The following is a 12608-nucleotide window of genomic DNA, read 5'->3' on the forward strand; positions in this document are numbered from 1 at the left end:
GAAATACAAGAGGATTTAAGGGGAAAGTTTGGATTATTGATAGAATAAGAATGCTTTCAACAGAAATAAGGAAGTATAGAGGGGAATAGGCTTACAGAATCATAGATGCACAGCTGCTAGAGCCTCAGAGGCCATCTAATCCAACCCCCTCAATTCAGAGATGAGGAAAATGAGGTTCAGTGATGTTAAATGACCTGTTCAAAATATTATAAGAAAATAAGGATTTCTGGATTTAGACATTTTGAGTTTGAGATACTGATGGAATATCTAGGTAAAGATAGCCAGTCAAGAGTAGTATGGAACTCAGGAAAGAGATTAGGTCTACATAAATAGGTTTGACGGTCATTTGCTTAAGAGATAATTGAACTCTTGGGAGCCAAAAAACTCATCAAAAGAAGGTGTATAGAGAGAATTTATACTCTTTTCTCCCAGACTCTCAAAAGTACTCTGCAACATCTGTTCTAAACATTTTTTCCTAAGCCAATACCATGTCTTTGCCACCATCACTCTCAGCAGAGGAACTTGCTTTGTACTTTACCAAAAAAAAAAAAAATTCCTCTAATGTATACTTACTCTTCATTCTTATTCTATCCCTCATATTATTCTAACACCATCTCCTATCTCCCCTTTTTTTGCTCCAATTTTGTTCTCCTCCAAGGCCAACCTTTCTTCTTGTATCCATCTCTCCTCACTGGCAAATCCTTTTGAGACTTTCTGTTTATCCTCTGGATCTTTTTCTGCTTCTTATAAACAAGTCTGGATCTTTCATTTAAAAAAAAAGCAAACAAAAAACTCCAAACCATTCTTTTGACTCTCATTCCCTCATTATTTTCCTGTATTTCTCCTTTCACAGCCTATTAAAAGATTGGATTGTAGTCTCTACTTCCTCAATTCCCATACACTCAATTTCTGACCCTAACTCTCAATTTAGTCTCTTTAAAGTTCTCTCAATTGCTAAACTTTTTGAAAACTCTCAGGTCTATTCTTCTTGACTCTGTAAAATCTGTCACTGCTGGCCACCCATTTCCTGGGTTTTCTTGGCACTATTCCTTATGGTTCTCTTACCTCTTTTCCTTTTAATTCCCTTTTCAGGATCACCTTCCATTTCCCACTTCATGTACAAGTATATTCCAGGATTTGTCTTTGACCCTATTCTCTCTTATGGCAAATAAAATTATAATTAGGGAGTATTAAATTTTTTTTAAATGGGATCTACCTACATCTTGTAATCTTTGCATGGGGATCTCTACTAGACTCTCCTAGAAAGAGATAAAAATTCCTCTAACTGCAAGGACAGTTAACATATCTTTTGGGGATGGTACCAAGTTAACTTATGGGGTTTAAACAAACAGTTGTCCTGAAAGTATCCCAGGGGCTGCGGGTATGAAAGACAACAACTTTCTTAAAAAAATTATAACTTTAAACTAACTTGGAGGGAAAGTTAAATTCCTGAGCTCAACTCAAGGACCCAGAAAAGGCAAATGAACATTCAATTACAAAATAAATTCAATACAATATGGAAACAAAGTGGTATTAATTTAATTTTCTTCACTTTTGGTAAGCTCATTAACTTACACTGGCTCAACTACTGCCTCTGTACAGATGAATCCCAAATTGACATATTCATCTCTCATCTCTTTCCTGAGCATTAGTCCTACATGTCCAGCTGCCTGCAAAGCAGTACCTAGATGTACCACAGACATTTTAAGTCCAACAAGTCTAAAACAGAAATTTTCAAATTTTCTTCTATATTGAGGCTTAATCTTGAGGTCCCTAAACTTGTTTTTAAACAATATTCTGACAAGTGTATAATGGGTTTCCTTTGTTATCTTATGTATTTTATTTATTTTTTAAATGATTTTGAGAAAGGATCTATAGCCATGGCCAGAGGGGGTACTCAGAACCCTCTCTGTGTGCATATCTGCCATCACCCCAGCAGAGTTCACCAGAGTTCATTACTAGAAAGCCAGAGGGACTAGCAGCCAGGCTGCTCCCCACCTCCTCTCCCCAAGCGCCTGAGGACATCACCTGCCCCTTTAAAAGGTTCACCATCACTGGTCCATCGGCTTCACTACACTGCCAAAAAGATCTGACACCAGGAAAGGTTAAGATACCTTGCTCTAGATCTGTTTCTCCTCCCACCTTCACTATTTCTGTTGTGGGCAACACCATCATTCCATTCACCCAGGCTGGAAAATCTCAAGTCTATTCTTCTGTCACTTTTTGTATTGCTAGAGTCTCCTGATTGGTCTCTCAGTCCCTAAGTTTCCCCCTTTCCAATCTATCCTCCACCACTTGCCAAATTGGTAGTCCTAAATCACACCGTTCCAACTCCCCTGGTCAAATCTTCTTTAGTAGTTTCCGTGTTGCCTGTACAACAAAACACCAACTCTTTTAGCTTTTAAAGTTCTTTAAAAACTTGCTCTAATATCTTCCTGAACTGTTTTCACATTACTCCCCCTTATACGCACTTTATGTTCTTACCAAAATGGCTTCTCTGCTGCTTCCCTAATATGCTACTCCACCCCCTACCTGCATACTTTTGCACAGGCTCTCCCCTGTGCCTAGAATGCCCTTTTCTCACCACCACTTCTTGGACTCTCTTGCTCCCTTCAAGGCTCATACAAGTGTTACTTCAAGAGTCCATTCTTGATCCACACCACCCCCCATCATATTTTATACATACTTTGCATTTGCTTATTTGTACTCATGTTGTTACCCAAATCTCCAGCAAAATATAAGCTCCTTCTCTACAACCCTGGCACCTAAAGCAGTGTCAAGAATATAACAGGTGAGGCAGCTGGTTAGCTCAATGGATAGAGAGACAGACCAGCAGATGACAGGAGGTCCTAGGTTCAAATCTGGATTGAGACACTTCCTAGCTATAAGCCTGGGCAAGTCATTTAACTCCAAATGCCAGCCCTTTATGGCTTGCAACTGATAAGATTATAAGAGAGAAGGTAAGAGTTACAAAAAAAATTAATATAAAAGGCATTTAAGAAATGCTTTTTGAATTAAAGTGCATCATAGAACACTCAAATCTGTATCTTTCTCCTCAATCTCCCAACTGACAATAACAAGGAACTTAAGTATATATTTTTAAATGTTTCTAGAATAAGATTAGATGTTCCCTATCTTCAATATTAAAGTCAAATAAATAAAATCTATTATTTCTGTAATAGCCCAACATCCGCAAACTAATTGGCTTATTTTTCTATCTTGTGTGGGTTTGAAGTAGGAAAAAAAATTTTCTCATCCATGGGTTAGTTTAAAAGAATTAACTTAAATACCTGAGAGTTAATTTTTTGAGAAAGGTAGAGAGTTCAAGAAACTGTAAGAATCTGTGGTAATTTAGACATGAAATAGTGAAGAAATAGTGAAGAAAAGGGGCCAATCCAAGAAATGTTTTATGGTATCTCCAAGTCAGAAGGGAAGTTAAGGTCATCTATTCCATTTAGTGTCTCCACAGGAAGATTTTCGTTGTAACAACCACTACAAATGGTCACCAGCTTCCACTTAAAGACCTTCAAAAAAAAAAAAGACCTCCAATAATGGGGAACCAGTTGGCTCCCAAAGAAGTCTTTTCATTATAACAATTTTGTTATGAAATCATTCCTATATCAATTTGAAACTTTCCTTTCGTCAAATTTCAACCATTTGAAAAAGGTCTTTCCAAAGAGTAAAGAGTTACCAAAAAAAAAAAAAGGATAAATGGAAGGATCTGTAAATCTCTAATGTAAAGAAGAGAAGACTTGGGAAGATGTGATAGCTATTTTCAGTGTTTGAAGGAATAGCATTTAGACTTAACTTTGCAGACTCCAGAGAGGCAGTGGTAATAAAGGAGTATGTTACTGCAAAGATGTGGAGGTGGGAGATGGAGTAGTGTATTCAGGAAACAGCAAAGAGGTCATTTTGGCAGGAATATAAGATGTATAAGGAGGAGTAATGTGAAATCAGTTTGGATCATCACTGACCTCCGTGGTAGATGGAGCGAAATTGGGAAATACTTCTCGGCGGAGGCAACTGACGGGTAGGATTTCAACAGGTGGGAACAACCACTTAGCAAGTGCCTACTTTGTGCTAGACCTCGATGGGCTGAGGGGTCCAGGGTCCAAGAGTCCTCGGTGTTCTGCTGAAAGGACGTGAGGAGCAGGCAGAACCTGGGGTTGGTGGCAGGCATAGGGACGCTAGCACATACACATATACACAAGCACACACACGAGATGGGGTGGGATGGAATAAGACAGGCTGGCGTGGGGGAGGGGGAAATTTACCTTGGCGCTGCGGACGGCCTCCTTTGCCCCGCTGAGCTGCAACCAGATGCGGCCGGGTGCGGGCAGCGGTGTGGGGGCGTCGGGCGGGCCCAGCACCGTGAGGGACACCCCAAAGAGGCCCTCGATACGGCCCCGGCTCGCCAGCAGCAGCGCCGTCTTCTCCCCGGGGGCCGTGAACTCGTCCAACACGGCCTGGCCCGAGCGCCTCGCCATGGCCGCTCCTCCTCCAGGGCCCGGGCCGGCCCGGCCTCCGGGGCCCGATCCAGAGATCCGACCGGCGGTGACGGCCCCCGGAGCCCTCCCCGGCCGCTCCGGGCCCCCGCGGACCGCAAGCTCTGCTAAACCATCCCGCTCAGTGGGCCGCGGGACGGCAACTGTGGGAAGGTAGGGCCGCGCCCCCCCCCTTCGCCGCTGCCACCGGCCGGGGCGGCGCCACCGCGCGTGCGCAGCGGTCATCACATCGCGCCGCACGCCCGACGCGGCGGGGGCGGGTCTCAGTCACGTGAGATAGGCTTGTCAAAGGAGGGCAAAAGGAAAACCGTGCTGGGAGAGGGAGGAAAAGGAAAGGAGGAGTTTCCTGCAGGAACCCGCCCTGGGCGGCCATGTTGAGTGAGGGCAAAAAGCTGATTATTCAGGCATTTCAATGCAATAGTTTTACTTTGCTTTACATGGCTTCTTTATTTGTGTGTGTGTGTGTTAATGGATCCTTTTGGCAGACTTATGAAGGCTGTAGACCTTTTCTCAAGACAATATTTTTAAAATGCATAAAATATATAAAGGAAGCTGGTTCAATTGAAATAGTTATTTTTTATTTTTTATTTTCATTTGAGACTTTTTTATCATATTTTTTAAAAAATATAAGAAGCTCAGGGTAAGAACTATTGTTTAAAGTTTTGCAGAACATTATATCAACATGGAACGGGGAACCAACAGCCATTTAAAAATATTTTTTTTTCAAATTACAGATTTAAAAAATTGATATTCGTTTTTTAAAATTGTTGATCCCAAATTCTCTTTCCCTCCCTGTCCCCCACTCCCACTGAAAAGACAAGTAATTTTATATAGGTATTCATGTGAACTCATGCAAAAAATACATTCAAATTAGTCAAGTTGTGAAAGAAAACAGACAAAAAAAATAAAATAAGTAAGATAAAGTTTTTTAAAAGTTTGCTTTGATCTGCATTCAGACCCCCATCAGTTCTTTTTCTGGAGAGGTGTTTTAAAGTAGGGTTTTAGAAAGAGGTAGAATTTTTCATCTTTAGTTCTTTGGAATTGTCATTCTCAGTTCATCATAGTATAATATTAATTAATATGTATAATGTTCTGCTCACTTCATTTTGCATTAGTTCTTGTAAATCCCAGGAAAGAAACATGAAACAGAAGGGAGAGCTAGAGGCTCATTCAGTCTCAGGCTTATCATCCACCAGTCAGTAAACATTTATTAAGTGCCTGGTAGGTACCAGGGACCTGTGCTAAGTACTAGGGATATAAATTCAATGAAGAAAGACAGTTCTCAAGGAGTTTACAAGCTAAAAAGGAAGAGAAAGAAGAGAAGGAATTCTGAATGGGAATATGGTGAGTCAAAGAACTCCAAAATAAATGTTAGATGGGAAATGAGAAGATACCTGTCTTATCCCCTTTCCTTAAATGGAGGTCGAGGAATTTATTGTTCCTCCCTTTAAATTGGAGGAGATGGTACTAATGAGGTTTAATTACCAAGGTTGTTTGGATCTTGCAGAATGATGAAATTTCACAATAACAATGTTACTGGCATTGTGAAGAAATTCAAAATTAATGCAGTGAGGTGATATAAGGCAATATCTGCCTATATACTGATGTCATATGTGGTCTGGTGTCATTGCTACCAGATTTGGGAGGGCAGGAAAAGAAAGGGTGAGATTCCCTCCTCCCCCTTCTATGAATGAAAGTCCAAGAACGAGAATACCTGATTCTCATTTCACTAGTAAAGGGGAAGAGAGAGTCCTAACTTAGAGGAAGTTATTTCTCTACTTAAGTCAATTGAGTGGACAGCTTCTCCAGGTTTCCTTGCTCAGTGTTCAATCTTTTTGGCACAATCTCCATACTCTTCCCTAAGTCCCCTATTACGGACACTAAGAGACCAACCAGAAGCCTCTGTTCACCTTTCTGTGAAGTGAGAAATTAGTGTTGTTGAACTAGAAAAAATACAGAACTATTAAATAATCAGAAAAAATATATCTTAAGGAGAGGGGTTCAACATAATTCCTCAAGGCCTCCACTACAGAGCTGCATGCTATGAAACCACACAGAGCTCTGAGACTCTGGCTGCTCTAGCTACTGACCCTTCGGAATGCCAATCTTGCTATACTGACAGCTCCAAAGAATAAAAGAGTTCAGGAAATTTATATACTTTTTAGGGGAACTGAGGACCCGAATATAGTTGATTCCCTTCACAATGGCTACAAAGATAAGGAGTCCTAGACAGGATTACCAGGGAGAGTCTGATGCTTTACAATGGACACAAAGGGGAAAGATCCAGCCAAGGGCTGGTGTGAGCACTGGATTTAGCTATCTCCTGATTTTAACAATGAAGATACTTAGTCTAAGAGAATCAGGAATGTCTTGGGAACTTTACATTACTCCACCCTACTTAGATCTTACTTTATGGAGAAGATGAAATTGTAATCTCCTAATTGAACAATGAAGGTACTTACTTCTTACTTTATAGTGAAGCTAGAACTTTAAGTTAAATCTATTTTAAGATCTTAATACAAAAAGGTGTTAAGTAACTAAAGGTTAAATTAATCATAAAAAGGTTAAGTAACTCACAAAAGGTGAATTTAACAAAGAAGTGTTAAGTAACTAAAGATATAATCTAATCAGAGAAGATGAGAACTAAAGAATGGGCATTTAGAGGAGGAGACACAAGAGTAAAAGGGCTATATATTTGACTCACTGGCTCTCTCCAAGAGAACCTTCTGGCTCTTTCCCCAGAGAGTTGGCTCTGGCTGGTCACTTCCTGTGAGCAGGCCTGGGCGCCAGTTCAATCCTGGAACTCCAGTCGCATGGTGAGTGATAAGACTGACTCCCCTTTCCCTTGGCTCTCAGGGGAGGCCCCCTTGGCCAAGGCCTTGAACCCCTGCCTGGCTCAGCCTGAGCCTGAGCTGGAGCAGTTTAAATTAACTCTTTCCTCTCTCTCTCTCTCTTTTCTTAATTTCTATCCTCTATATTAATTAAAATCACCATAAACTTCTAGCTGAGTTGGGTAATTTATTGTGGGATTTCCTTGGTGACCAAATTAATTTAGATTTTAAGTCACAACCCTAAAAATTATCCTTTACAGTTTGGTGACCATGAAGGAACACAAACCCTCAATCTTCTGATGAAATCTCTTTCCTTTCTCTCTTTATTTCTCAAGTCAGTCAGTCTTTTAAAACAGCTAACTAGGCTTCAAAACACAGCTGCTAGAGCAGGTGAGTAAAAAACATTTTAATTTCTCTCTTTTCTCCTTAATTTGAATTGAATACAGCTGGGATTTTTGTTTTTTGTTTTTTACCAAAAAATGGCAGGACTGTGGAAGCTGTTTAGCTACAAACCCCCTTTCCCTCAGAGAAGAACTGCCTAGATTACTCTTAATTAGGAATTAGGGAAACCTGGAGAGAGTTTTGACCTAGTCCTGTCCCCACGTGTTTTGTGAAGTCGCTAGGAAATTTTGCAACAAAATAAGCCATCTACTGACAAAAGGCAAATTTATGGGCAACTTAATGTTTGACTTTAGGAATATGTGGTTACAGCCAGTTTACAACTTAATTAACAACTGGCTTTTCAGGCTTTTCAGTAAATACACTGTTCTTTTTACAGTACAAACATTGTTCTTTGTCTATTTCATAATCCCAGACTATGTATGGCAATGGCTATACTCCACACTGTTCCTGGTTGGGATTTTACTTGTTGGAGCTGTAATATTGTATGTAATTTTCTCTAAGAGAAACCTAGAAAATACTATACATGAGCTACAGAATCAGATAAGATATTCAGGTCAGTCTCTCCTTGAAAAACTCATTTCCCAGTTGTAAAAAATGGAGACTTGAATCCAGGACTTCAATCCCCCAGAAGTCCTTGATCCACTTCCCCAGAATGCTTTGTAATCTCACTGAATTCTCACCTGGGCCGAGAGCAAATTATGATTTAAAGGGTCTTCATCCTAGGTGGGCTCTTCTCTTCCTGTCTCCGTTGGCAAACAGACGCACCTCATGATATGAGTGAAATTTGGGTGGGCCTCATGGCCCACCTAGCACATGCTTCTCTTGCTTGTATTTTCTTTAACCCTTGACCTTTAATAAACCTCTAAAAATATAATACTCCTTGCAGAGAGAAACTAATTTCTAAGTGCCTCTGCTTTCCCCCAAAATTTAATCTTTACAGTTGGCGACGACGAAGGGACAAAAGACTCTCAATTTTTTTTTTTAAGAAGGACAGCCTAGATAATGATTTCTAAGCCGCCTTTCTCCAAGCCTTTTTAGCCTTTTGACTCATCTTGGCCCTACTTTGGCTCCTGGCCCTGCTGCTTGTCTGCTTTCCTGTCCTGGCCCTGCCCACCCCAGTGTTCTCTCTCGCTCACCTGGCCCACCTGATTCAACCTAGATTGCAATCACCTGGTAACCTGCCTGCCCAACAAACTCTAGCCTTGGAGCAGATCACTCAGGACTCATTTCTACCAGCTGGTAACAAACGGGGGTATTGGCTCCACATGGGCGGATCGGAGAGTAGGAGGGAGAGAGACAAGAGGGAAAGAAGAAAGGGTTTTTCAAGCAGGAACTTAAAAGCATGGCTATTTTATAAGGATATCTTTTAATTGCATTGATCCTTTTATTGATTTCACCTGTGTGTCAGGGAAGCTATTCAGTTCTGTACAACCTTTTAGCTAACTTTGGGGAGGCAGCTGGGTGTCTCAATGGACTGAGAGCCAGGCCCAGAGACAGGAGGTCTCTGATTGAAATCTGGCCTGAGATACTTCATGACCATGTGGCCATGAGCAGATCGCTTAGACCTTATGGCTTACCTCTTATCAATTTGCCTTCTGACAATAGATATTTAAATGGATTATAACCCAAAGAACTTTAAAGAGACTGAAGGTTATATGTTTTAAGGCATTTCAGACTCCAATGGTTTATAAAAAAAAAATCTCTGTATTTTATTGCATTGTACTGATTGTTTTATTTAAGATATAACTTTGTGATTTTAAATTCATATATTACTGCATTCAATATTATTCTTTTATACTGTTCATTTAATGTACTGAGTTTTAAAATTCTGTTGCTTTTCCCTATAACCATATTGAGATCATTGTAATTAATCCCATATATGAAAAAAACAGCCTTTCTATTTTTGCCTTTGTAAATTGTCACATAGAGGATAGATGGACTTCAGAACTGGTTACAACTGCTATAACAACCTTTGGAAAATTTAATGTGCAAAATATCTCAACTGATTTTGAGGTTTTTTTCAATATGATTTTTGGAATTTTTTTTAACAATCTCTGGTCATTTTTGCCTGACCCTAACACGAGGTAAGGCCCATAGCTGAAGTGAAATACATTTTATAATCCCCAGCCTTCCCACATTTCTAAATATGTGAATGGAAGTTGGGGCAGTTAATCTCAGGGCATTTGTACCCCTAAAAAGCCTCCAAAACAGGAGCATCTCTCATTTATACTCTTCAGCTCACTATTTTACTTCCACCAGAATGATATATAGATTTCTTCATGATGTTCTAAACCAAAAATGAGTTTTACTTTGTTTAAAAATATGTTTATCACCAAGGTTGAAATATTGCTATGTTTGTAAAAATTGTGACAAATATCCATAAATTCATAGGCTTTTTAAAAAATGCCATACAGCAACTTATGTGAAATATGATAGTGTTTTTGTTTGCTGTTGTAATTAATTGGGCTATTAAGAATTTTGGGGATATTGATTTTTGTACTACTGTTCTTTAACAATGAAAAATGTTACCTTGTTCAATTCATTTGCTTATACTCACAGTGGATCATGGCCAGATATGAAGAGGAAATGGATATCATTTTTGGTGAGAAAGCCTTGCATTCTATATTTTCTTAGCTGACACAGTGGGTCAATGATTATAAGCTATATTTTTGAATTTTTAAAACTCTTTTATTATATTTTCTCACATGTGCAATATACTATTTCAGTATTTTTTATTTTTTCTCTCCTTTTTATATTTGAAGCACATGCCACCAGCATTTAGACTTTCTTTAAATTTTTTATTTTTCAGTACTATAAGTTTAAAATACATTTGTCAATGCATGCCCAAAAGCTAGACGACTATAAAAATGATGCCACTAATTATTTTTAAAAAATTATGGGACTTTGCTTAATGATTCTGTCTGATTCCAGGACAAGATATACACAAGAGCCATTGCACAGAGCCAAAGAAAAGCCAATCCAGGATGGATTGATGCACTTCTAGGCCAATACAAAGGTCTTGAACCTAGTGTGAAGACTCGAGGTTACTGTGTTTAACGTTTTGTTACGACATAGGCTTTCCTTGTGTCCACACTCACTCTGAAAATACAGACGAGTATCCCCAAAACCTTGGCTCATATAATCTGGTCCCCTTTTCTGCCTTTCATAGTGTGGTAACTTTCTGTAGTCCTGGCTACTGACTGGGTAAATGCATCATTGCTTAGATCATTTTGATTGGGCCCTGATTCAAGGACCTGTTATAGATTTATTTTTCTTTTACTTGGAGTTTTTACACATAAGACTTTGATAGTCTATATTTTCATCCAGAAAATTTTCTTTTTTATTTGGATTTTTCCGATGTCTTTTTAATTTCTCTTACCAATTGATTCATATACTTCATACCTCACCCATGTATCCCTAAGCAATCCTGTATTCTTCAATCACCTACAACATGGGGAAATGTAAAAAAAATATTATTATTTAAATTACAAAGTTTAAATTCCTTTTGAGAAGAATTTTAGGTAAAGAAAGATGATACCTCTCTGAATCCAGAAACTGAACTGTTGGAGAAGACACCATGAAGAAGCCTCTAGACCACAAGCTGCACAAGAATGAACTTTGGGTGTGGTTGATTGAACATTTATTTGTATGTATACTTTCATGCCAAAGGGGACTGCCCCCTAACTGGCTTTTTGTCAATGCGTCCAGCAATTATTGTTTTTTTTTCTCTCATCCTCACATTATTGTAATCTTTAAGTTGATTATGTTTTCATGATCCTTTTGGGGAAAAAATTAATTTTTTCCAAAAATGATCACACAGTGAAATGTAAAAAATGGAGACTTGAATCCAGGACTTCAATCCCCCAGAAGTCCTTGATCCACTTCCCCAGAATGCTTTGTAATCTCACTGAATTCTCACCTGGGCCGAGAGCAAATTATGATTTAAAGGGTCTTCATCCTAGGAGGGCTCTTCTCTTCCTGTCTCCGCTGGCAAACAGACACGCCTCATGATGTGAGTGAAATTTGGGTGGGCCTCATGGCCCACCTAGCACATGCTTCTCTTGCTTGTATTTTCTTTAACCCTTGACCTTTAATAAACCTCTAAAAATATAATACTCCTTGCAGAGAGAAACTAATTTCTACCTGCCTCAGCTTTCCCCAAAATTTTAATCTTTACACAGCCAAACCAACCAATTGCTCCTTCTAATACTCAACAAAATGCAGAACTAAATACTCAGCTTAAGTTTTTAAAGGAAAGTTTGGGGGAGCTCATAGCTTTTATAAAATGCACTAAAAGGGACTCAACATCCCAGAATAGAAGGGACTTATCTTTTCATACTTCCTCATTATCCAAATCTCTGTCCCACCCTGCTCTGGACAATATGGCTTCTAGTTCACAAAGGAACCCCTCCCACACCCAATTTACTACTACCCAACCCATTTCTCCCCCCACCCATACTGAAAAAGGGCTTTGACACAAAGGGAGAAACTACAGGGACAAAAAGGGTACTTGACACCTGATTGAATTAGCTAGCTCCACCTATACTACTTTAAAGTCTATTGTTAATCTGAGACTCTATTGTTAATCTGAGGTTGAATGGGAGGTTGAGTTTTCCCTACCAGAGAAATTCTTATGTGACAAGCTCAAATGTGAGGTCTCAGATCTCAGGCTGGGGTTCTCAAGATCTCAAGATTGGGGTTTCTAGAATCCAAGTTGACAATGTGTTATTCTCAAAATTATTAATAGTTATTGAAATTTCCAAGAAGTTAATAAAAACTGGTCCCTCCTCCCCCCAACATCCACCTCTCTTCAAGACAAGATTACCCCACCCCCATTCTTGTCCCTTAGAACAAAAGCTTTACAGTTTTA

General features: G+C 39.3%; 1 protein-coding gene across 4 annotated transcripts in view; it reads right to left on the reverse strand.

Moving 5' to 3' along the window:
- The window catches only part of N4BP1 (NEDD4 binding protein 1), a 70719-nt gene extending 65974 nt beyond the window's left edge, over window positions 1-4745 (reverse strand). For 3 of the 4 annotated variants that reach the window (XM_007507814.3, XM_056812265.1, XM_056812264.1), the window contains exon 1: window positions 4275-4745. In XM_007507814.3, the coding sequence (XP_007507876.2) occupies window positions 4275-4730 (456 nt within the window). In that variant the 5' untranslated portion in view covers window positions 4731-4745. Of the gene's footprint in view, window positions 1-3974; window positions 4198-4274 lie in introns of those variants that run through there. The other variant, XM_056812266.1, reaches the window with a different exon arrangement.
- Window positions 4746-12608: the final 7863 nt, after the last annotated feature.

The sequence above is a fragment of the Monodelphis domestica genome, chromosome 1 (genome assembly GCF_027887165.1).
Source record: "Monodelphis domestica isolate mMonDom1 chromosome 1, mMonDom1.pri, whole genome shotgun sequence".
NCBI lineage: Eukaryota > Metazoa > Chordata > Mammalia > Didelphimorphia > Didelphidae > Monodelphis > Monodelphis domestica.